The sequence below is a fragment of the Fundulus heteroclitus genome, chromosome 14 (genome assembly GCF_011125445.2).
Source record: "Fundulus heteroclitus isolate FHET01 chromosome 14, MU-UCD_Fhet_4.1, whole genome shotgun sequence".
In the NCBI taxonomy this organism is placed as follows: domain Eukaryota; kingdom Metazoa; phylum Chordata; class Actinopteri; order Cyprinodontiformes; family Fundulidae; genus Fundulus; species Fundulus heteroclitus.
The window spans coordinates 16,282,056-16,308,724 of record NC_046374.1 but is presented as its reverse complement, the minus strand read 5'-3'; the positions used below and the strand labels follow the sequence as shown (position 1 = coordinate 16,308,724).

Below are 26,669 nucleotides of genomic sequence, written 5' to 3'. Positions count from 1 at the left end.
CAAAGCATATTCATGTTACTATGGCCCAGTCAAAGTCCAAACCTGAATCCAATTTAGCAATTGTGGAAGGATTTAAAAATTAATGTTCAGTGGCTATTAATCTAATATGACTGAGCTTGAGCTATTTTTGCAAAGAACAATAAATAAAAAAATGTTTTTTTGTTTTGTTTTAAATAGATTACAACTTTCTCCAGTCTTTTGGAGCCTCTGTGTAACTGCTCTGCATATCTGACGAGGTTCCTTGTCACTGCTGAAGAAAAGCACAATGCTGCCAATGCGGTCAACACTGTAGGGATCGTGTGTTTAGGGCAATGTGACACGTTGGTGTTCCACCATGTTGTGTGTTTTTTTTTTTTCTTTAATTAAAAGCATTTGAACAAATATGATTTTCCCTCTGCTTCACAAGTATGCAGACCCGGCGGCATGGGTGGGCATTGGGGGGCCGTGATCGCCCTGTGAGCCAGCTGTGCCCGCCCTGGACTGGAAGCTGTCTTTTTTTTTTTTTTTTTTTTTACCTCGGAGTGGCCATCATCCTTTTAGTACTATCTTTGATGCGTCAATCATACAATTTAACCAATCTAATAAACGACAGACAGCAACATGCTAGCCAATCACAGCTGGGGTGGGGCGGGACACTGAGTCATAGCCTTCAGTAGCCGCCGCGGTTCGGCTGTGGTCACCCTTGGTGTCGGTACAGCGGGATAGAAATTTGGTCTGATTACCAAACAATTACAAGAAGTGACAACGAAGTAGAGAGCGAGCTGGAAGGAGCGCTATTAATTTCTGTTTGAAACGTCAGCACTGAAGTCTAAACTGGTGCTATGCCATAAGCTGGTTGAATATGCTTATTATTATTATTATTAATTATAATTTGGTATTATAATTTAAATAATAAATCATTCAACTCAAAACTTTGCTATAACAAATATAGTTCAAATGGTGGTGATGTTAGCTATAAGCTTATAAGTATTTATACCACTAATGCATTAGTTAATTTGCTGTTATGAACTCATTTATGCTGGAATAAATGATCAGGTCGGACTGTTAACCGACCAGGTTTATCCAGCAGGCTGTGAGAACCCCAATGTAACTGCAATTAGAGTTTAAATCCTTATTCCTTATCACCATCCAATGATATTGTCTCTGTATTAATGTCAGATGTTAACTCCAAAGGAGGTTAGCTCTGATTTCTGAATAACCATGTAACTGTGAATTGGACTGAACACAAAACAATGTCTATTCCGCAGTGGTTGGTTTTATTGAACCAAAGCAATTCCCTGTTACAGTAATTCTCTGATTCAAACAACTTTGGAATTCTTACTCATTACTAAACTAAAACATGCAAAAATATATATGTGGAAATAAAGAACAAAACAAAATAAACAATGGATTAAAATGAGCGGTTAGCAGATCTTAACTTAACTCAAAGTTGTTTAACACCGCCCTCGAGACATCGGCATTTCACGTATCAGCCTTGATAGACAGAACAGCTTCGGGAATCTCACTGGACGCTTTGATGTCTTACACAAAGCTAGTTCAGCTAAGCTACCTACAGTTCAGATACACGTGACCCTCCCAAGATGGCTGCTACGATGACGTATGAGGGGAGGTCCTAATGACGTAACCACGCTTACGCTGATGGGGTAATGCCTCGCTTCGAAAGGGGGCAGCTAACTGGGAGTTTAAAGCAAAGCCCGCGACTTGAGCTCGGACAAAGAGATTAAACTGATAAGGAGAAGCGAAAAGAGAGAGGGGGGGGGGGGAGCAGGGAAAAAGATGAGAAGAAATAAGGCGGTAACCCACGGCGGGGTTATTGATGAATCACAAATCAACACAGCAAAATCAATTGTAAAATACATGCACATACAAAGAAAATGTTCAGCAAAATAATTCCAACTTCGTCGTGGAATAAAAGCATTAACCAACACCTACAAAGTTCTACGCCTGCCCAGGCACTTCTAAACACCCTGTTGGTGAGACAGAAATAAAAGGGGAGAGTCCGTTACTTTGAGGTGCCTCGGGGCTGGTCCGGAGCGCTCCCGAGTGTTGCGGCTTTCTGGATGCGTCTTGACGAGCGCAGTTATCCGCAGGCTGCAGCGGGACCGGGATGGGAAGAAGCTGCTTCGTTTCTTCCTCCGGGTCCACAGTCGCTTTGTTGGCCAGACAAAGCGGGGTCCTCTTCGATCAGTGGGAGATGCGGCGTCTCTCAGTCTTTTGATCAGAGGGAATTTAAAAGTACTTATTTAAGTCGACCTCCTGTTATAAAGCAGGGAATAACCGTTGCGTCGAAAAATCTCGGTCCAGCGAGCAATCGAACACGTGGCGTGGGAATCAGCTGTGCGTGTCTTCTCGGGTTGGCTAAAAGCCAGGGAAGAAGGAAGCTCATCGTGTGTGATCGGCTTTTATAGCCATCACTATAGCAACCTTATCTTGATCGGCGGCCATTTTGCCGTGTTGCGTGATGGGAGTTGGTGGCCATTTTGACCACATTGCATCATGGGTAACGCAGTCCGTTACGTCCCGAATTGATGCTGTTTCCTTGATCGGCGGCCATTTTGCCGTGTTGCGTGATGGGAGTTGGTGGCCATTTTGACCACATGAGTTGGTGGCCATTTTGACCACATTGCATCATGGGTAACGTAGTCCGTTACCGCTTTCTGTCACGTCTGAACTGGCACAACATACCCCCCTTTAGCTTTGAAGAGTGGGATGCTGGTCACAGTCTTTAAAGCTACAACCAAGTCCATTCTGGCGTGACGAAAATCCGTTGTGCATGAGTGGAACAACCTAATAGTCTTTCTAGTAGTCCATTGGGATCCATGCAGTTCAGTTCATCATCCAAGAGGAGGAAAACAAAACCTTCATTGTGCCTGGGTCAGTGACCTAGCCTGGGCAGGACTAAGCTATAGCTAGTCATTTCTATTGGCTAATAAGGCAACAATAAAGTAATAATAATAAAAAAAAAAATGCAAACTTCACAATCACCATTGTCAATACATTCATTGGTCATCAGGTTTGAACTTTGAACCAAAGAAAGGAGAGAGGGAAAAAGGGAAAGGAAAGAGACAGCGGTTCGTAGTCTAATCAGCTTATGGCCTTCAAGGAGCTGGTGCTACGAACCTGGGGGCGACAAAGGTGAGGGCGTCAATCCTGGTTTGCAACTGTTTGATCTGCTTGTATGCTGCATACGCCATCGCAGTAGTGATGGCCCATCCAAATACAAGGAGAACCACAATAATGGTCATAATGTGAGTGTCGGTCGACTCTGTAGCTCTGGGGAAGCGAAGCAGAGGGACCGAGCTCAACTCTGATGGAGTGAGACTGAATTTAATCAGCTGGGTGCCTGCAAGTAAAAGCTGTCTTTCAATGATGGGAAGGGTTAGCATAAATCCTATCTCCAAGTTGTCAGGATTTACAAATATCGGAATTGCACTACCTAGGCTGTACGCCAGGTGTATTTGTGGTGGTTGCAGTGTTTCACTAGAGGCAGATTTGAGAACCTTTTCGACCAAATCTACTGGTACCAGGTACGGAGGAATCCGTCCTTCAGCAAGGCTATTTATGGATGAACTAACCTCTCGAGTGAGGTCCTGCATTAAATCTCTAACAACCTGAGTATACATCATGTCATTCTTTACCACTTCTGTGAGCGTTTCCAAAGCAATGCATGGTGTTATGGCTGAGTGTGAAATTATAGACGTGAAGTTATGTATGGACATTTGCTTTGTTAGTGCATGTTTAAAATGTCCTAATTAAACGTGCACTTGTCCTATTTAATGCTATGCATTGTTCTCTTCGGCGGGGGCGGAGTTAGGCTCCGTTCCCTGTGAGGAGAGTTTGGTGGACGGTTTAATTTGGTTCGCATGAACCCATGTGTACTCTGGACTTTGCACGCTGGCTTCTAGGTTCTTTCGAGGCCACGCGAAAGTCGTTCGGAGACGGTCTTTTAAGTCAGTGACGCACTGGTGTGCAGTGTAGACGGTTGTCACACTGACGTCTACGGGCTGGTAGATGAGATTCAGGGGAAGTGTCCTTTGTCTTCCTGTCATCATCTGGAAAAGTGTCATCCCTGTGGAGCATGGTGAGGTAGAGCGGATTAGCATTAGGACCAGGGGAAGCTTTGTATCCCAGTTCCTACCATGGCTGCTGGCATGTTCCTTTGACATGCTGACCACGGTGCAGTTCATTCGCTCCACCTGTCCGGATGACTGTGGGCGGTAGGTGATGTGGAATTTAACTTCCACGCTCAACATGTCAGAAAGCACGGTCAAGATGTTTGACGTGAAATGCGTTCCTCTGTCCGAGTCGATGGACAGGGGAAGGCCCCACCGGCTGAAAACGTGATTTAGCAGCAGGGCTGCTGTGGTGACAGCGGTGTCTTTCGGTGCCGGCAAACATTCGACCCATTCTGTGAAACTGCCTGTTATTGTCAAAAGATATTTGTTATCTCTTAACGATTCGGGGACTGGACCGATCCAGTCAATCTGCAAATGTGACCACGGAAATATAACCCCCCTTCGCTGAAGCAGGGCTTGGTCTGGTGGTCGTGTGGGTTGTAACTGGCTGCAGGTTAAGCAGCCTTGTACATACTCCTGGGTGTCCTGGGCCGTTAAGGGCCGGGACGCCACCTGTTGGAGAGTTTTCAGATTAGCTTTGCAGCTTCTGTGTTCTCCTACTGGTGAGTGATGGATGTGTGTCAGTGGGATCCCAAGTTCGTTTGAATCTTTGGGCTGAATGGGCTGAAACTCATAAAACAGCTCCTTAAGTGCTGTTTCCTCTGTTTCAGTGGTCAGTGCATCAGCTTTTTCCAGCTGTTGCATGATTTCTGTTTCGAAACCAGGGTAGGGTTCAGTGGGTGAGTCCCGGTCTCCTGGTTGATTTGGTGCTGGTTCTGTTGGGTCGGTTGCTGTCGCATACACCAACAGATTTCCTTCAGCTTCAAGCGTTGCACCACAAATAGATCCAGCAGGCCGAGCTTCATGTCGCCTTATTTGGATCATGTTGGAAGGAAAAGTAAACACGGTGTCTGGAGAGTCCTGTCTGCCGGTCAAGGATAAGGGCAGGTCTCCGATGACGGGAATGCTCAGCTCAAAGTCGTGGAAAGAGCTTTCGATGAGCACCCCAAGAGGTTTCTTCGCCACCACTTGGATCGGCATGCGAGTTGGATTCTCCACTAAAATGTAAGCTGAGCGGTTGTTCAGCTCAAGCAGGGGTGTGTCAGAGGATTTGGAAATCGGCTCTGTGGAAGGCAGAAATGGTGCTAAAAGTTCTTTGGGCTCCTCGGAGCATGTCACCTGGTTGATGGGGACGGACAGTCCACTTCCAGAAGTGAGGGGCTTTGGAGTCCCCACTTGGGCCCAAAGATGACCATGATAGCAGTCAATGAGTGGGGCTAACCTGTTCAACAGGTCCTGACCCACAAGAAAAGGTTCTGTGTCCAAAGTACATATGTAGATGGGGTGCACCAGGGTCATGTCACGGAAAGTGATGTCTAACCACGCCCGTTTGGTGATGCATGACTGATCCTGAGTGTAGCTAGTGATGCCCACGTTACAGGTCTCCACCTGGAACGGTTTCCCAAGAGACACCATAGCTCTGGTCACCTCATCAAACAAATCTGAGCACATTAGACTGATCTCGGAACCCGTGTCTAAAAGAGCATTTGCAGTTACACATCCTCCGATAACTGTCGAGCAGTATAAGCGGTGTGCATTTTCATGATGGTTTAGCTCACCTAGAAACCTTAGAAAAGGGGCTTTCTGATCACCTGCTGATGGGATCTTAGAAGGTTGTTGGTGATTTTTCGGTTGGTCCCCCCCCTTAATCAGATAAACTCTGTTAGAAGGGGAAGCCTGCTCCACGCCTAGTCATGCTGGCTGGGGTTTTGGGCCTGGCTTACCTGGAGGGTCAGCAGGATTGGGTGATGGCTGGGACGGCTGCGGCGCGATCTGATGCACTGTTTCGGCTAGCAACCTGCGAAAAGTCTCCTCTATCTCCTTTCTCATTGACTCCTCCATGCGCAGGTTCCAGCCTTTGTTGTCATGTGTGCTTTTCGGCTTTCCTGGCCTGTCAGTTTGCTTACCGTATTGAGCTGGATCCGGCCTGTGCCATTTTTGAAACCTCTCACCTTCCATGCTGCCATGCTGACCTCTCCTATCCTGGGAAGCTTTCTTCTGCTGCGGCTCAAAACCATGTTGCTTCTTAGGACCAAATCTAGTTTTAGGTTTGAAGGGAGGCATCTCATGTCCCTCCAGACCTAAACTCTTTTCTGGTTCGGCTTGAATCTGCAGAACCTTTTTATCACTATCGGCTCCTTTGTTGGGCCGGACACGTGTTTCCCATGCCACCTGCGCGTATTTCCTGATTTCCTGCATGCTAAGTTTCTTGGTTCTACAATGCATGGTAACCTCATAACGCACGCTTTCATGAAGATTATGGAGGAACAAAGATTTGAAAGTGTGGTCTTCCTCCAAGCCGGGAGCATTTCGTCCCTGAAAGTAAGCAGCCCGCAAGCGACGGTAGTACGCTTTTGGTGCTTCAGTTCTCTTTTGCTGAATTGCAAAAGCTCCAAGGGTTGCAGAAGCTGGGTCTGTAAACACAGAATATTCTTCTCTTAAAGCCTGACAAAGAGCTGAGTAACGGTCACGTGTAGCTGGGGGGAGGCTTTCTATGAAAACATGGACACTTCTGGACGTGGTTTTCCAGATGAGCTTCAACTTTTCTCGAGCTGAGGGGCTATATAAGTCTAGCAGACAGCGCTCTACCTCTCTGAGATAGTCATCAATGGTGGATTCTGTATTGCTAGGATCAAAACGCTCTATGTCTCGGGCCAGGGACTCAAGTTGACGCATCCGCAGTCCCTGTTCAGGGATCGGAGCTGGTCCATCTGAGTCCTCTCCTGACGACTCCTGCCTGCGGTAACCACGATAGGAGGGAGGCTCTAGTTCTGACCACCTACCTGGCGGAGGCGGCCGTTCGTGGGACTCAGGGGGGCCCCCCCTGTCATGAACTCTTGTCTGTGGACGCAGTTCAGAGGAGTGGGGTTCACCTGTGTCCCAGGAACGGTGCTCTCGTCGCCCTGGTGGGGGGAAAAGATCATAGCGAGCCGTGTCAGGGGTCAGGTGGGAAGCAGGTGTTTTCCCATGATTTACATCATGTGGATCAGTCCTGATTGCCACCGTAAGTTGTTTAGGCATTTCTTTCTGTATCACACTGCTATATCTGTCCTGACCTTCGCTTACCCTTCGCTCAGAAGGTGTCTGAGGGCCCAGTTCATCCAATGTCCTCCAGGTGTGATCTCCATGTTTTCCTTTGGAGTTCTCACACTCAGATCCTTCTGTCTGCAAGCTAATGCGATCCTCCTCTCGCTCCTCTGTGAGATGACAGCTGCCCTGAACACTTCTCTGTTCTAGCTCCCTAATTCTTTCCTCAGCTGCGATCCGCATCCCAACCTCTCTGTTACGCAGATCGGTCTCTAGCGTTAACCTTCGGTGGTATAACCCAGTTAATTCACCCAAAACATCTGCTACCAATCTATGTTTAGGTTTGCTCTGGACCTCCTCCACCAATTCCTGAATTCTCCTCTCACAGTCTTCTATGCTAAACTGATTCAGACGGGTTTGTTCGTCCGGTGTCATTTTAAGCAGTGAGCTAATGACATCCTGGGCCTCCATTCCAATGGAATGGTTTGGACCTTCAGCTCCTTCAGCTGAAGAACCGCTACTATCCATTCTTTGTCAGCTATGGATAACACCACAACAGGTAACAACCTGTAGTTTAGCTCAGCGCTAAACAACAGACAACAAATAACAACGCTGTATTCTAGCTTAGCACTAGGTAACAACGCATACACTTTAATTTAGCTCAGCGCTAAACAACAACTGCTAACAACAACTGTTAAGTGGCTTCACTTTAACTGTTAACAGCAAACACGCACTATGACTGGCACTTTAACTGCAGTAAGTGGGTTCAAATACGTGCGTTTAATTAGGCTGCGCAGGGGAGAATCAACCCTGCGACTTACAACTCCTTAGTTTTAGGAACGGTTAATATGCTTGTTTAACTTTGAGAAAATTAACTTTGAGTGACATGGGCCACTAACCTTTCGGCCAGTGATTAAATGATAAAGCTGTGGCTTTGTTTGTGATGTAAGTTATTTCAGAACAGGTGCTCTACACATGTGTGGAAAATAGCAGTGTCTTGGAGCTTCAGAGGTGGCAAAGAATGACAGTTAAAAACCGCTAAATTGCAACCTTAGTTTCAAAATCACAGCTCAATTTTGACCACTTATGATGAGCAGAAGGGGGATAAGGGAGGAAAGAAAAAAAAAAAAAAAAAAAATGAATAAAATAAAATTAAAAAGACAAAAGGGGCGTAACCGTAAGGTAAGTTTAAAGAAACTGACTTTCAAAACTGAGCGATCTAAGCTGTCTTTAAAACCGTGACTGCAACTACCTATCCTGGCCACCAGATGGAGGCAGGGTCTCTCTTTTCAAAGCAGAACACGACACAGACTCTGATTGACAAGTAGCAGACGCTGGCTGCTGTGTATTTCAATCTAGCTGACTTCCAGTCCAGAAATCAATATTCAAACCTCAGGTTAACAACCTCAAACCACCACAAACACGTATATATTTAGTAATGATACCTCCTTAATCAATTATGACTGAATAGTCCTTTTGGCAAGGTGAGCAGTCAAAATGCTGGAATATGGATTGTGTTCATTCAATTCATAAGTTGCTGGTTATTCGATTTAGTCTAAAGGAACGCCAATAAGTAGACTCCAGCCCACCCAGGGACGCCAATTTATGCTATGCCATAAGCTGGTTGAATATGCTTATTATTATTATTATTAATTATAATTTGGTATTATAATTTAAATAATAAATCATTCAACTCAAAACTTTGCTATAACAAATATAGTTCAAATGGTGGTGATGTTAGCTATAAGCTTATAAGTATTTATACCACTAATGCATTAGTTAATTTGCTGTTATGAACTCATTTATGCTGGAATAAATGATCAGGTCGGACTGTTAACCGACCAGGTTTATCCAGCAGGCTGTGAGAACCCCAATGTAACTGCAATTAGAGTGTAAATCCTTATTCCTTATCACCATCCAATGATATTGTCTCTGTATTAATGTCAGATGTTAACTCCAAAGGAGGTTAGCTCTGATTTCTGAATAACCATGTAACTGTGAATTGGACTGAACACAAAACAATGTCTATTCCGCAGTGGTTGGTTTTATTGAACCAAAAGCAATTCCCTGTTACAGTAATTCTCTGATTCAAACAACTTTGGAATTCTTACTCATTACTAAACTAAAACATGCAAAAATATATATGTGGAAATAAAGAACAAAACAAAATAAACAATGGATTAAAATGAGCGGTTAGCAGATCTTAACTTAACTCAAAGTTGTTTAACACCGCCCTCGAGACATCGGCATTTCACGTATCAGCCTTGATAGACAGAACAGCTTCGGGAATCTCACTGGACGCTTTGATGTCTTACACAAAGCTAGTTCAGCTAAGCTACCTACAGTTCAGATACACGTGACCCTCCCAAGATGGCTGCTACGATGACGTATGAGGGGAGGTCCTAATGACGTAACCACGCTTACGCTGATGGGGTAATGCCTCGCTTCGAAAGGGGGCAGCTAACTGGGAGTTTAAAGCAAAGCCCGCGACTTGAGCTCGGACAAAGAGATTAAACTGATAAGGAGAAGCGAAAAGAGAGAGGGGGGGGGGGGAGCAGGGAAAAAGATGAGAAGAAATAAGGCGGTAACCCACGGCGGGGTTATTGATGAATCACAAATCAACACAGCAAAATCAATTGTAAAATACATGCACATACAAAGAAAATGTTCAGCAAAATAATTCCAACTTCGTCGTGGAATAAAAGCATTAACCAACACCTACAAAGTTCTACGCCTGCCCAGGCACTTCTAAACACCCTGTTGGTGAGACAGAAATAAAAGGGGAGAGTCCGTTACTTTGAGGTGCCTCGGGGCTGGTCCGGAGCGCTCCCGAGTGTTGCGGCTTTCTGGATGCGTCTTGACGAGCGCAGTTATCCGCAGGCTGCAGCGGGACCGGGATGGGAAGAAGCTGCTTCGTTTCTTCCTCCGGGTCCACAGTCGCTTTGTTGGCCAGACAAAGCGGGGTCCTCTTCGATCAGTGGGAGATGCTGCGTCTCTCAGTCTTTTGATCAGAGGGAATTTAAAAGTACTTATTTAAGTCGACCTCCTGTTATAAAGCAGGGAATAACCGTTGCGTCGAAAAATCTCGGTCCAGCGAGCAATCGAACACGTGGCGTGGGAATCAGCTGTGCGTGTCTTCTCGGGTTGGCTAAAAGCCAGGGAAGAAGGAAGCTCATCGTGTGTGATCGGCTTTTATAGCCATCACTATAGCAACCTTATCTTGATCGGCGGCCATTTTGCCGTGTTGCGTGATGGGAGTTGGTGGCCATTTTGACCACATTGCATCATGGGTAACGCAGTCCGTTACGTCCCGAATTGATGCTGTTTCCTTGATCGGCGGCCATTTTGCCGTGTTGCGTGATGGGAGTTGGTGGCCATTTTGACCACATGAGTTGGTGGCCATTTTGACCACATTGCATCATGGGTAACGTAGTCCGTTACCGCTTTCTGTCACGTCTGAACTGGCACAACACTGGAGTAAACATTCACGCTAGGAGGGTTAGCTAGGAGGGTTAGCTAGGACAGCTAGGAGCACAAGGAGCAGAACCAAGCACTAAAACTGAAGAGACTTGAGTTACTTGCAGGTAGAAGGTAACTCTTTGTTCTGCTCCTTGTTCTCATAGCTGCTGTAATTACAGAACCTGTTCTAGTCAGAATTGTTACTTCTGTCAGTGTTCGGCCTTACACCAGCGCTCATGTTTATTAGCGTGTAGCTTATGCTGGACTTTTGAGTTAAGACACAGCGCTACCGGTTACCGTATGTCACTGTTAGTTTCCAGTAACCCAAACCAGCCTAAAACCTTCCCAACTTAAAAGAAAAAAACAAGCCCAGATCTCAAACTCTCTCATGTTAAAAGCACAGAACTATTAAACACATAAGAATATGCCATTATCACACAACTGCGCTGGAGCAAAGAAAAAAACTGCGCAAATTGGCTCCAAACAAAACGTACAATCAGACCACCAAATAACACACAAGATCTCTTTAACAATCAGGATATATCACCTGGAAAAAATTAATTATAAATAGCTTCCTAACATGACTTGTAAATCTACCTTAATATAAACGTAATTTCTCTCAGTATAGCTCAATTAAACATTTCTCTTACACGCAGTCATGAGATATTTTTAAGTTGATAAGTAGAACTCAACCCCTCTGGGGCGTTTACACTGACCAAACACTTGATTAACCATTATTCTTTTCTTGTTTTATCATAACAATCAATATTATTCATTATAACTATTATTCATTGATGATGTCAGATCAACAGATTCAACTTATTTAAAAAATGAATCACTATTTTGATATATTAGTAATTCTTTCTAAAAGCCCAACAAATGTTATGAAAAGCTTCCGAAATTTTTTACAATCTGCCCATAAGCTATTTTTTCCCCAGTAATTTGTTTCTGCAGCCGGGTCTGCAAGTATGCACTAACTTGTGGAGGTCAATCACATAAAGTGAAGTTTGTGGTTGTAAAACGTCCAACTGTGAACAATTTCAAGAGATCTAAAGCTTTCATAACCATTTGTACTGTAAATGGCTTTGAAGAGTGATAGACGGGTTTGTAGCTTGAAACTTGGAACAGGTTACTCTCTCGTCTTCTGAGGGAATGGTTAGACTCATGTTACTGCGTTTCTTTCCTGGATGCAGCAGAGACGTTAAAGTCTGTGAGTCTCTTTTTTTTTTTTTTTTTTTTTTTTTTTTATACATTTAATCTTTTGCTGCTATGAGTGGAGATATGGCTGTAAAAACCGAGTATTTTACTAATTAAACTATATTTTCTAGCCATCAACAAACGCAGAGGCTGCAGCATTCACACATGTTTTCTGTCATGGACTTTGTGCTGACATCAGCTTGAAGGAACCCACAACTGGAAAAAAAGGATTTCCAGTCTTTGCTGCATTTATACGCAACATGTTTAAACACGCTGATGCATAAAACGAATTGCTCATTACTTGTATGTCATTCCACACAGCAAAACCCCTCTTGTATGTTCTTTTGCTCTGGGATTAGCTTTAAACTTTGTTACAGGCAATGCCACACACCACGAGGTTTGTGGGCAGTGTTGCAGATTTTTCTACCTCTTACTCAGCACCAAACTGTCATGGTGGATTAAAATGATTATTCTTATGTACAATAGAAATTGGGATTGGCTTTTGTAACTATAGGTGTCAGTGGCTTTTTTTAAATATCAATTTAGTTGGCAATTAATAAAGCAGTCATCTGGGTGCTTTACCTCTGGTTTTACAAAAAGTTAATATGGATCTGATTTGCTTCATGCAGTTGATGGTGGCTGTAGCTCAATTATTAAACCATGGGCCAGTAGCTCTATCTATTGGAGTATTGAAAATGTAGATATGGTTAGTTACCAGCTTCAGATAGTGTTTATGTTCATAAATGTAGAGCAGTAGGAGAAAGTAGCAGAATGAGCAAAGGTCATCAGAAGATCCTCTGGCAGCCTACTCATAGGTGTCCGCCTTGCCACGTAAAACAGCACCAAATGTTTAATCTTTAGTTGTTTTCAGCAGTTATTTCTTCATTTTGAATTTTAAAAATGTACTAGTCCCCTCTTTTTGTTTTCGATCAAATTGTTAGATTTATTTATTTGCAGTCTGTTCAGTAAAATCGTCATGTTCAAAAAATTAACTGCGACAAATGTTTCCAAAGATCTACAGTCAAAAACTTGTTTTAAAAAGCAGTTTCTTTTAAATGTATTTTGGCATTATGTAGCTTCACTTTTGGATGGGTTCAACAATTTGGTATTTTTAAAAAAAAACAATTTAAAATTATTTACTAAAAACCCTTCTCAACCAGTGTCCCAGTCCTTAGTCTTGGATTTGTTGCGCTATCTGGTCTGTGGCTGTTGGGGTTTTTAGTGGCCATGCCAGAACAGCCTGGGTACTAGTTTCCTTCCCCCTCATCATTTCTTGACATAAGCACATGGGGACATTTGGTCACAAGGCGGTCAGTGAGCAGACAATGTTCAGTGTGTTCAGTCTGCTTCAGCCGGAGGCTCGGACAATGGAAGAGCTTAATGACATCAGAGGGCACATGGTTTGGGATTCGACAGTATAATATCTAAATGTTGTGCTGTGGCATGTCTGAAAAGTGAAAGGTCGAGTCGGGATGTTGGAATAATCGATTGAGATTGTGTCTGAATTGTGACTCCGGCTTTTTCTTGGTTTCTGACTTTTACTATGCTGTCCATTCGCCGACGAGGACAGCAATGAAGACAAAAGCCCTTTTGTGTGTTTTGCCAAAGCATCAAGAGCCTCGGGAGTGTTCACCTCTGGCTGACCGCAGATTACAAACTACACTTTGGTCACTGAACTGATCTGGGCACAAGATGCAAAATATTTGCGATTGTCTAGTTTGCAAAGTTTAATTTACAACACAGTAAGTTATGCCATCACAATTTCCTGTTTTTTTTTTTTTTTTTTTTTTCAGTTTAACTGCACTGTAGAAAGTTAGGACAGATGTTATCTAAACACACTTTGAAAATATGGCAAACAAATTTAGAAGTGTTCTGTTTGGACTGTTGGCTCATAATAGTAATATACATTTTTATGTCCAACATCAAGGATTATGCTTTAAAAAAGTCTAACAAGAGACTGGAGACTTGATTACATTTATACAGGGAAAGCTGAACTCAAGCATTAATGTATTACAAAATGGACCCTGTAGGCAAAAGTACTAACAACAAAGTCTGTGGGAGTTAAATAAGGTGAAGATTTCTATGGCAATTTTCTACTGAGTTAGGAGAAATGCTGTGTGAGCGGTGGCTTGGAGCCCTACCTGGTGCACCTAGTCTGCCTGTAATTTCCCACAGTGGTGAATTGACTGCTTGTGACAAATTGTGTGATGAATACAGAAATTAGACCAGCATTAAGGTAGACATTGTCATTTCTGACCAGCATTGTTACTTGCTGACAACACTCCCCAGCTCTCCGAAAAGGGGGAGTGAATGGAGGCACCCGGTGGTCTCACTTTTCTACACATAAGTCTACTGTTGGTGGTTTCCACTGCTGTAATGTAGCTTTCAATATGTTCCAGGGACAATGTTGAACCACTCAAACTCTTTAAGCGTACGGTAATTTTTCTTCCAACATGTCGTCTGGTCGTAAAAAGTCACCTTAAGGTAATGTTAGCCATCACTCTTCAGCAGAAAGAGACGTTTTGTTTAAGCAGAGTTCTGCTATGGTCTGTTTTTAGAACGATAGTGGCGGGAGACCAGACTATTTCACGAGATGGTTCTGCCGAAACTGTTCAAGCTAACAAGTTAGCAGCTTGGTGAGCTATATATGCTACGTATTAAAAGCAGGATTTCAGAACAAGTGAGTAATAAATGTTCTGAGAAAAAAAAAAACACCAGTTCATTATAGTGAAGTCCTGATACGAAAATTTTGGGCTGATATAAATATCCAGTATTAATATTGCTGTCACGTTTACCAATGTTTTATAGTTCTTATCTTATCTACGGCACAAAAAAAAAAAAAAAAAAAAGACCCGGCCACACTGCTTGCATTGCTTCCCTGCCTGTGCTGCATCATGATCACTGTCAGATGTCCAAACAAACACCACATGGCCAAGCCCCTCCACCTCCCCAACATTTACAGAGAGGGAGAGAGAGAATTTAAGCAATGACTAATGTCGACTGTTACTGACGTTGATGCAGATATGTCATGCATTACTAGTTCACTTTAATCTTACTGATTATAATCAGAACACAGTTTAGGCTAACCCTGCTTCACATATACTCTCCAGATCTACTCTTTCACCCTGGCAACCCAGTAGGATATCACTGGTAATCTTGCACAATCAGGCTTGCAGGACACACCCACATCCCTTCAAAATGTCTCCTGACAGTGGTTTCAGCGGGACAAAGATTTTTAAGGCCATGGCCAGGGATGCTTTCAATGAGAGACTACTGCAACAGCTGAAATTCAGAGAGCACAGGTGTTCAGTCAAACATTGTGAATAAATATATTTATTTATTTAGAGCAGGTTTGACTTTTTATGAAGGCACTCTTGTGTTTTTGATACAGCTGGCCAAGAAAAACAAATACTTTCTGGCTGTAATAAGCTGCATTTGCCTTTAATTTTCTTCACAGTTAGCATACATGAATGTATTTACAACTTCAGGGAGCAGATTATGTAATGAGTAAATAATGAGTCATTTTCCCAAGAAGAGAAGTGTGGTTATATTCTGGACCTTGGTTCTTGCGTGTGTGTGTGTGTGTGTGTGTGTGTGTGTGTGTGTGTGTGTGTGTGTGTGTGTGTGTGTGTGTGTGTGTGTGTGTGTGTGTGTGTGTGTGTGTGTGTGTGTGGTGGTGGTGGGGGGGGGTGGGGGGGTCGTGGCTGAGCTACAGCAGAAAAGATTTCTGTAGTCTTCTTTGTGGTCACATACAGGTAAAACCTGATATTTACAGACACCATAGAAAAAGAGATTAAAGAGAAATTAAATTGGATTACACTTTTGTTGTTTTATGCAAAGCTGAATGCCAGAATAATTTTTTTAGACAATTTTACAGTACACTATGTCCGATCACGCCAAGCTGTCGCTCTACTGCAAGGCATTGTAGAGGGTCTGGCTCGGTCCGGCATTATTTACAATTGATTAAATGATAAATTATGCAAATGGTTTTTGGTCTTTTTTTTTTTTTTTTTTTTACAAGCATATGACGTGGCTTTACATACCTTTTTAATCCAATGTTTTGCTGCATATCGGGCAGAGCAGGAGTAGAAAAGTTAAGGATCATGAAATTTGGTGCGTTTAAAAAAAAACACTAATAAAATTAATGACATTAACTGTGAACACATACAATTACTACATGCTCTGATCTTCTTGGGCGGCAGACGGTCTTGTTGGTGGGGTTGAGGGGCCCCCCTCCCCTTGGATAATGCGGTGCCATCCTAAGGTTTGGCTACGTGGTTTGTAGCACCTTGGGCATTTTGGTGCAGGAGGGACTGGTTCAACACAACAAGACGCGACAAAGCTGAAGCTTGGACACTGACTCGAAGCATACAGCCAAAGTGGCCTTAGGACAACAATGTCAGTGGTTTGGAGCAGCCATCATAAAGCCATGATCTGATTGTCATAGAACATTAGTGGCAGTAAACCTTTGTAAGACGGATACCTGAAATGTGTGGCCCAAACAGTTTGGTTTGGTCAAATTCATAAGATTGCATACACTTTCTTAAGTGCAGAAAATCCTCTCAGACAAATAACCAAAAAAAACCCGTCTTTATTCTAGTATTCAGCAAAAAGGAATCATTTTGAAAATCCTAACTGAGCTAAATTACGAATTTAGTCTGCTTCAATTTCTGACTGAAGGGGGAAAAAAGCTTGTCCTTTTCTGATGTTTATTTAAAGGTGGTTTCAACTGTATAAACCATTCCTGCTTCGTGTAAGTGGGGGTCAAGAGCATTGGTCTGGTCTTTTGCTCTCAGAAATGAAAGGTTTGGAGAGTAAAAAGACAAAAAAAGCTTTGTCTTTTATTCTAAATCACTGGCTGATTCCAAGCACCGATACTGAGTACATAATAAATTGGGACTTATAGATCACACATAACTTAACAATATCATTTACCATTGAAAGTGATGAGCTTCAGGAATGTTTCTGGAGTACTTGTTCAATCTTGGTTGTGCTGCAGCAGACTCTTTAAATTCTGTCATGCGGAGTCTTGTAATGCTATATCTAATTTTTGCGTTAAAAGGCGACTTTTATGCCCTTCTTCATAGTACAAAGCACAAGACTGGTGTCGGTTCAGAGTATCAGGTTGCTTCTACAAGTATGAGTACTTGATGCTAGTATTGGGCCCGATTCCAGTATTGGTACACCACTAAATTTTTATCTTTCTAGCTGCTCAGCTCTGAACTCAAGTGTATCTTCTCTTGTCATTAGTTCTCGTTTTTTTTTCTTTACTAATTTGATCCCCCCCCCTCTCCACTTTTTTACAGCAACCCCAACAAGTACTGGGAACAAAAATGTGACCAGCCCACACTTTTTAGCCTTTGCGTTAGTGCTGGCTTTCTTCCTTCTTGGCCTGGGTGGGGTGGTGATCTGCCACGTGCTGAAGAGGAGGGGTTACCGGTGCACAACCGCCCAGGAGGATGATGATGATGAGGTGTTCGAGGAAGGAGAGAAGGATCCTGAGCTGGGAGGAGGTAAGAAAGGAGTTAATGTTAATACGAGCTATGCACACAGCCTGTATAGTTGAAATTATTAAATGTGTGTATGAGCCTTTATTAAAGCTCCTTATGGTTCACATTCTACCTTTATGTTCTTATTAGATTCTGATTGTGTGATTACCTTAGCCAAAAATACCCTGGTTTCATGGTATTTTGATCGCAGCTCTGAATGTCTTATTTTGAGATGTCTGCATTTGAAAACAATAAAAGAAAGTTGCTTATTTTTAAACATTATATGAAACATGGGGAAAAAAATAATATGATTTCTAATTTCAAAAATAAACTAGAAATAAATGCAGTCATTAAAGGTGCATTCACTCTTATTTACTTGTCATCCCTATGTAAAGGTGCGTTCAGGAGCGAATGGCCAAATAAAGCAATTCATTCATTCAACTCCTTGTCCATTTAAGCACAAAAAGTTTTTTTTTATGTGTTGTGTATTTAGATTGTACAATTTGCTTATATTTCTATTGTGCTATGATGGGTTTACTGGTTCCCATCATAGCACAATAGAAATATTGTGATCTGTCCCCTGACGCGGGGCAGCAGCTCCTCATACTGGGTCCTGGACAGACGAAAGTACCGCTGGAAGCGGCCGTCATCCAGACTTAGCTCCAGGTGGTGGTACTCGTCGGACCGGGTGTGTCTCTGGAGGATCTAGTGGCCCAATTAGCTTCTTTGTTTAAAGCAGTTGATACGGATAATGACTAAGGAGAACACCCTGGACTACAAAGGTTTCAGGTTACAGATGGTTTAGAAGCAGTCATCTCTGTGGGCTATGTTACATCCTTCTTTTTGGACTCAAAAAACCCCCCAAAAACCGAAAATTTTAATCCTTTATATGCTGACTCGTCTTTCTTGGTCCATTCATTTTGTTTTTTGTGATGCATATTGCTTTTTGATCCCTTGTCAAATTGCTGAGTCATTGTGGCCGGTGCTGCAACAGGTTGCATTGCGTTTCCCTTGACGGGGGAAAACCAGTTTGGCATTTGGATTTATTATGTAGCAATTGGAGCTGAAAGAATATTTTTCTTTTCCAATTCCGTTTTAGTTTCAATAGCGACACAAGTAGAAAGTAAGTGAAGTTTATTTATATAGCACCTTTCTCAGATGAGTCACGAAGTGCTTTATAGCTTAAAATACAAAACAGCACAAAAGTGACAAGAAAATTATTTGTTAGAATAATGCAGTGTTTACCATACATACACTCTACTTGTGCGGCTCACCCAAGTAAATGGAGACCCGCTCAGGAAGATTCCTGTCTTTATGTGGTAGTATTAGTAAAAACAGTGCAGTAGTAAAATCATCTATATTTTAATAAAATGACATCTACTTGCACTAATTTAATTTAATTAAATTTATTATAAAATGTATGGAATCTGTGGAGCTTGATATAATCAATGCTTATTAGCCTCTGGTTAATTAGATTTCACTATTAATTGGTCAATGGCAAATATAAATGCCTCAAATGGGTTGAGATCTACTGATCAACTTTTAAATTTTTTATGGAGAGAAAAACTTTATGTTAAAATAGGTTTACATCTCATGCTGGGAGGCTGTTGGTAAAACATTCAGCGGTAGCTGTGGCAATGTGATCGGGAAGGTGATCTAGTGGGTTCAGATTATTTGATTGTCTGATTGCACGTTGTTTGGGAAGCTTTGTGCTGAGATTTTAAGATTTGGCCTGTTTTTTTTTTTGTTTTTTTTTGTAGTTGGGCAGGTTTTATGTTGTTTAGGCTCGAAACATTCAGATCTGGCAACACAGTGTAGTGCTGTGTCCATTCAATTAACTTAAAAGTCAAGAATAAGTATAAACAGATGCTTTGATTGGCATCGGCCCTGATGATAGGCTGGACACCGGCTGAAGTAAACATTCACACCAGCAGAGGTAACTACATCAGGGGCACAAGGATCAGAACAAGGCAGTGCTCCCTTCTGTCTTCAAGCAGCCCAAGTTTCTTTTATCTGGCTGAATGTTCTGTCCCTCGTGCCCCCTAGCCGCCGTAGCTAACCCTCCCAGCAGGAATGTTTGCTCCAGTGTTGATGTTGCCAACAGAAATGAATGACGCTGCTTCCTGTTCACTGAGTTTTTACTTCTTGTATTTAGAAATAAGTCCAAATATCCATACCGCACTCGTGATGGTGACCACAGTCGTCTCTAAGTAGGCTACAAATGTTGTGACTCACCCCCAAATCTCTCAGTAGATAGCTAGTATGTTGCTTTTCGTGCTGTTTTAATTGGTTGAATTATATGATTGACAAATCGAGATCGGAATAACTGAAAATTGGACACTCTTGAGGTAAAAAAACAAAACCCAAATAACAGCTTCCAGACCAGGGCGGGGTAAAACTGATTGCACATTATTCAGTGTAAATATGTGCTATCTGAGATTTCCAGTATGAGGAATATCTGTGATTCGAGACTGGCACCACGGTACTCTGCACTGCCCATCACTACAAGAAAATTCACAACCTATAGGAAACACTGTCTGATATGCTTTACATTGTTTTAATATACAGTATAAATAAATAAAAAATAATAATAATAATAATAAACTTCATTCTAAAGGCTTATTGGCTTTTATTGTGCTGTGGCGGTGCGCCACAATCAGTTACATGTAGCGGAAACCCTGTAACCTATTTAAATGTAACCTGCACCCAAACTTTTTTTTTTCTCTCTTAAAACATGCACATGTTTTTCAAAATCGATGCAAACTAGGCCATTTTCCATCTCCTTTAAAAGGTACACAACTTCACAACGCAGAGCTTTAGCCAAAGGGACTCCTAATCCCTCTGTGCAGAACTTCACTAGCACCATTATGGCAGAGAATCAATGTGTAGGCTGCTGCTGAAGGTTTAAAACTCCGCTATGTATTTTGTCTATGAGACTGATGCGCGGCAAAAGCTTAAAAAAAGCCACAGGTTGCCGATGGTAAGCCCTGATGCTAGTTGTACTTGACCAACACAGATGTTTGAGAGCTATTTAAACAAATCAGTAATGCATGCACATGGAGTAGAAAATGTACTGGATCAGATATCAGTTCCTACTGTAGTCCAACGTGTTTTGATACCTGACAATCTTTCTATCCGCATACAAGTAGGGCTGGAACACCCTGTCGCACCATACCCTTATTAGCTTCAGTGGAACGGGCAATTGACAATGGAAGAGAGACAGACCATCATAACACCAAAACATGTAGGTCTTTTCAACAGATTCCCATTCCCGGCTAGTGAAGTAATGACGAAAGAAGTGACGCAACAATGCCAGTTGCCAATTAGTAATTTAAGTTCAGCCACAACTAGCCTCAATTAGGCAAAAATCAGTTAATATGGGTTGTAAGCAATAGCAGTTAAGGGCTTGGATGTTTTAAATCTGAGAATGTGCAAGTCCTGTATAATGTGGACCAAAATATTAACCCAATGGCACACAGTAATAAACAAACTAAGTTTAGGAACCTAACCAAGGCAAGTTTAGGAACCAAAAACCCACTGCTGTCTGCAAAGAGGGATAAGCGAGAGAAGCGGAGAGGTCTCAGGAGCTAGCAGGCATTAGTACAACCTGTAACTTTGGCCCCTGGTCTTTATGGCCAGCACCAGATGCCTGGCCACTCCCATCTCACATGAACGGATGTAATGATTTAATGACACCCTGTTACATATCGTCTCTATTCTTTAACACAGACGAGGAGTTGTCATTACAGGAGAATCTGCGAAGAAAGTCTGGGAGTCAGTTGTCGTCTCAGCTGTACAGCACCTAAGCAGCTCGCAGGACGACCACTGACTCCCTTTTAACTGGGAAAATAAGTTTTTGAGTTACACGTTTTACAAGTACAACTGGTTTACTCATTAACAAAATTAATGAATAAAAATGTGTTTTCTCACAAAGGAAACAGTCTCAACATTCCACCCCCCTAATGGCGAGTGTCGCCCCATTTAGCCGAGATGACTTCAGCAATGAGCTCCTTGTAGCCGTCTAGTCTGTGACATCGGTCTGAGGAAAGTTTGCAGCACTCCTCGCTTTCAGCTGTTAGATCTTTGAGGGGGTTCCTGCATGTACGACCCGTTTTGCATCCTGGCACCGGGACTTTCCACTAGATCCTTCTAAAGCAGTCCTTGGAGGATTTCCTGGTACTGTATGTTGTGTAGTTCTGCTTCAGCTTTGAAGCTTTTACAGATGGTCTCACATTTTTCTCAAGCCCCCTCTGATACTCTGCTGTGTTTATGGTGGGCTCTATGAAGGCGAGCTGCCCAGAATACCATCACTCCTCCACCTCCATGCTTCACAGCCAGTACGGAGGCATTCTCCTGGATTGCCATTGGGCTTAAGCTATTCATGTCGACTATTCTGGTCTCCGAAATCAGTTCTAGTCTAAAGAAGACTATCCCAGAGTTCCTGGTATTTATCTATGTTGTCTCCAGCAAACTTCAGTCAGACCTTTATGTCCTTCCCAGAGAGCTAAGGTGTCCTACTTGCACGCCTCCTAATCTCTGTTTTTATGGGCGTGCACTATCTCGTCAGCAGTAGTGAGAACCTTCCGATGCGGTGCTGGAACGGTCCATATTTAATCTTAATTTTAAAGACTAAATGAGCCATGGCAACATTAATTGAATCCACAGAGTAACGGGTTTTGTTTTTACATTGAACCATCATTAAGCGGTGGGCTCTATTTTAAACACGGTTATTCTGTTTAACCTTTACACCATTAAAGAAACTGGCGTGACACTTGGCAATTTTTTCCCTTTTTTTTTTAGTTTTTGCTTTACATCTGCACGCGCAATTTAATATTCTGGTTTGCCACCAAATGATGTTCCTGTGATGCTGTTCACATGCAGTGACAAAAGAACCCAGCACAGGGTGTTTTTTTTTCTTTCTTTCTTTTCTTTTCATGTTTTCGTAGCCTTTGTTTCCAGATGAGTCATTGGTTTGAGGTTTCCCACTTTCCAGTCATGTGTTGGAGAGAAGCGGGGTCAGGAGTGAAGCAACAGACCAGTTGGATGGTTCGGCCTATTCTCCACTACTCTCAAGGCTCGACTACATTCCTGGAGCTGTGGAACTGACGTAAATCAGACCTTTCACACGCAGGCCATAATGAAGACTGATGTAAAATATGAAACCTGCTGCTAGGGAAGTAGTCTCAGCTGTAAACTCTGAGTCATGAGCTGCTGCTGAAGGCATTTTTTGTTGTTGTTGTTGTGAACTCACGAGCTAAACTTAGTCTTTCTCCTCCGTCGGGGGTGAAAAGGTGTCTGCTCCTTTAAGGCCAGGAGTCTGGCGCAAACCAGGAAGACGGTTGCTATTTGCATCACTCATGTACCGACTCTGCCCATGGGAGTGTTCAGTGAAGTGGAGAGAGAGAGAGAGAGAGAGAGGGGGAAAAAAATCTGTGCAAAACCAGTATTATTTAGCAGGATTTTATATCTATGGTTAATCATTTCTTAGAATCTGCCCCGCTTAAAAAAAAAAAAAAAGTCTGATGCACATCAATGAACAAAAACAGGTTTTTTGCTTCGTTCTGTCCTTCTCGTAATGCTTGTGAAGAGCAACTGAAATCCTCTTGGCCGTGTGTGTCTCTGGGCTTCGTCACAAACGTGAGACAAGTGGTGGAAAGAAGTAAGTTTTGACACAGTGCTGAGACCCTGTGCTGGCTTGTCTCACTAAACGGCTATCCTACCGTGAACCTGCTGAGGCTATTTCCACACAGTGTTGCTCCTGATCCTGTTGGGTGAACATAAATATGTGTAAATTGTATCCGTCAGCTGTAGCTCCAGTGAGGGTTTTACCCACTCGTCAGTCGTCTTTGTTTCTTTTCTTTCTTTTTTGTTGTAGTTAGAAAGCCCCACCCTCTCCGTGACATGTTAAAACAGACATGTAGCTTTTGTCTTCAGTTGATCCTGTGTCAGGGTTACGCTGCCTTTCTTCGGTTCCAACCCCCAACAATTTTAAAACGCTATCTTTCTGCAAACAGTCAAGATTCCTGGTAATGATCACGCAACACCAGGGAATACAGGGGAATTATGTAGGAAGGAAAATGAGAATTAGCTATCTAGAGAGGAATCCAGGAAATAAGTGCCAAGCAGAGCCTCAGATCTAAGGGCTGCGTCTGTGGATCACTCGTCGCTATGTAGGAAATGCACAATGTTCATTGTCTTCTGATGAAGTAATGCTGTTTACAGATGGTATTAAAATTGTTACTGGTACTATACAAAGACAATTGGGGTGCATATTGTGTTATCGGATGGGTAATTGCTCTTCATCGCACACCATAAAGTCTTAAATTTATCATAGAGGGAGCAATACATTGAGTTGCACCCACTGCATTTAGGATTTAGACTAGAACTGGGCTGTTTTTTTTTTTTTTTTTTTTTTTTTTTTTTTTTTTTTTTCTCAAATGTTAATGTCTAATTTACTTTTGAAACAGGAAAGCAAAATTTTTTTCCCTTCTGCTGCTTAAATAACAAAACATATTCACTGGTATGGTTACGTTATTTATTGCTTTAGCCGTTTTTTCTGACGAATCTAGTAGTATTTTTGCAAAGAAGCATTCTTATTGCACAGAATATTTTTAGGCGTTTTGATTGTGGTAGAGAAACGCAGAGGATTATAAGCTGGTTAGTTAGGCTATCTGCTCAGGTAGCGAGCCTGCGGTTAGCTGCTTAACGGACGAGCTGCTAGTGGCTCGTCAGCTGCAATTTTTTTTTACAGTGTTTGCTTAAATAAGAGTGATAGGTGGAGCTCATTTAGCTTCCATGCCATGACTCTGTGTATTTCTTGGTACTAAAAATATTTCCAAACAACCAGAATTTGTCCTTTTTTTTTTTTTTTTTCTTTTTTTTTTGTAAGATGGGGAGAAAAATTGTGTAGAAGCCAGTGTGCAGCAACAGGTGGGTGGGAGGAAATGAGAGAGTGCTCCGACTAGTTGTAGCTGCAGCTTCAGGGCTTCGTCTGCACATGGTTTCTTATATTTAGGGTAAATCTGTCTTAAAAGGTGTTTTTGTTTTAATAAACCTGCACTGCAGGGTAATTTGAGTGAACGGGCCAGATCTTTTCCCATGGTAATTCTCGACATCTGTTTCATTGTTTTTGTGGGATTTTTTTTTTCTTCAGCATTCAGAGCTTGACTTCCTCCTGTTCACTCTGCAGGTTTACCTTTCTTAAAGCATCCTTTTTCCTGCTAAGGATTTCCTTGACATTACTGGCAATGCTCGGTTTGTGTCTTGAGGAAAAAACTGCAGTCTCACAGATGTTTAGCTAATCCACCCCAGGACATATTTAAACACGTATAGTTGGGGCTGGACGAAATGATTAGATTATGAAGGGTTACAATTTAATATTCTGTCAAAACAGAGAGATCTCAGTATTGTACATAAAGCAGATTATATCCATTGTTGTATGTACAGATGCTGGAACAGGTTTTTTTTATTTTTTTATTTTAATTTTTTTTTGCCAGGTTTGTGTCATCTCGTTGCATTTTGATTCGTTCTGTTCTGATCCAAGCTGAGTCAGTAAGGTATTCAGTGCTGAACCCAAGGAGGTAAACTAGAGTAAAAAAAAAAGAGAGCCGGTGTGTAATATTGCAGTTTTACTTTGCAGAACTGCAAATTTCTGCATTTGATACATTTTAGTAAATGTATAAATACCTTTTTTTTTTTTTTTTTTTTTTTTTTTTTTTTTTATTTCCTTTTGCTCCACCACTAATATAACAAGCTGATATTAGCTAGCTAGTTGTTCAGGCTACCAGATCATGTAGCTACTAAGCAGAATTGACCTGTGATGGAAAACTATAGTAGTTTTGAAGCTGGAACAAAGTTGAAAGCTCAATATGCCATAATATCAGAAACCGACCGTGGACTATTTGCTAGCTTCAATAACTCGCCTTTATGCAGTAAATGTGTACTATAGTAAAGTATTTCTTGTTGTTTTTAACTTTAACAGGATATGTGGGAGTTAGGAAAACCAGCCTAAGATTTAGTAACCTTGTCTTGAGCCACTCGTACTTATTTCATTTTCTTTCAGCTTGTAAATATTTTTTATTTCCTTCTGTGTGCATGAAGAAAGTGATTTTTGTTCACTGTCTGCTTACTGAATATAATACCGATAGAAAACTGTCTCTTTTCGTCTCTCCTCGTCTGCCAGAGCTGAATGAGACCATGAGCGAGAACAACGACACCGTTGGACAGATCGTCCACTACATCATGAAGAATGAAGGTATGTGCCCCACTGACCTCGCCTCCTGTCGACTGCTAAAAAGAAAATGTGAAAAATGCCTGTACTGGAAGCTCGCTCAGAGGTTGTCTGAACTCATGGCCGCAGGAGGCATTGGTTTCCTTCTGCCCACCTCGCCTGGGGTCCTTCCTGCTCTGCCTCGTTTGGGAAGGCACATTTTTACACAGCTTTCAGGAAGGAAGCCAGAACTCTGAGCTGCAGCTCATGAGAGCAGCACTCTTCTCTCAAGTGGAAGTTCATACCGGGGACAACCGTGGGGGAATGAGTTTAACAAGCTGCCCTGTTAGGTCAACTCCTGGTTCTCATAGAAGTTACTCTGGTCTGCTGATTTTATTCTGCATCCTTTTTTATATTGGAATCCAAGAATGCTGAAAGGTGAAAGCAACGTTCTGGACATGAAACATGACCAGAACATTAGCTTTTAGCTGAAGCTAATGGGGATCCTAATAAAACAAACAAACAAACAAACCTAGAACTAAAACAAGCAGCACAAGAGAGGAGCACTAATACCAGCCTTTTATATTCATATTAATAATAATTTTAGCAATGCTAACAAACCTTTTAGTGTTGAGGAGCTTGGAAGAAGTAAGGTTTTAGGTTTAAAAAAAAAAAAAAAGAGGCAAGTTGGTGATACAAGGATGACCTCCAGTAATTTGGCACTGCAACATCCAATAATCACCTTAGTTTCTTGTCATTTTACCATGACTTTTTTTTCTCCAACAAGTCAAACAACAACTTTGAGTCACAAAGTGTAACAGCCAAAGGCATTTAATGACGTTCTTTGAGTACACAAAGAAGGTGTTGAGCACTCCTCAAGAAAGGGTGGTTCATTATTAGAGCAATTAGGCCTGTACCAATTCAAGAAATGGGTGAGTCTAAGGGTTAGTGCAGATCAACTCCTCATTCTTTACAATCTTTGGGGATCAAGGATATTTCTCAAAATCACAAGTTTTTTTTTTGTTTTTTTGTTTTTTTTTGGGTGCGCTGGATGGCTCAGTTGGTAGAGCAGGCACACCATGAGCAGAGGCCACTGTCCTCCACTTTGTTGAC

The 26,669-nt window shown here is 42.2% G+C and overlaps 1 protein-coding gene across 3 annotated transcripts in view; it reads left to right on the top strand.

Annotated features, from left to right (window-relative positions):
* Positions 1–26,669, top strand: part of rell1 (RELT like 1) — a 49,146-nt gene that overhangs the window by 6,944 nt on the left and 15,533 nt on the right. Inside the window, exons 2-4 of one of the 3 annotated variants that reach the window (XM_036146393.1) lie at positions 15,747–15,754; positions 17,173–17,371; positions 25,530–25,601. In XM_036146393.1, coding sequence (XP_036002286.1) covers positions 15,747–15,754; positions 17,173–17,371; positions 25,530–25,601 — 279 coding nt within the window. Of the gene's footprint in view, positions 1–15,746; positions 15,755–17,164; positions 17,372–22,864; positions 23,007–25,529; positions 25,602–26,669 lie in introns of those variants that run through there. The other 2 variants (XM_012853501.3, XM_036146394.1) reach the window with 2 other exon arrangements.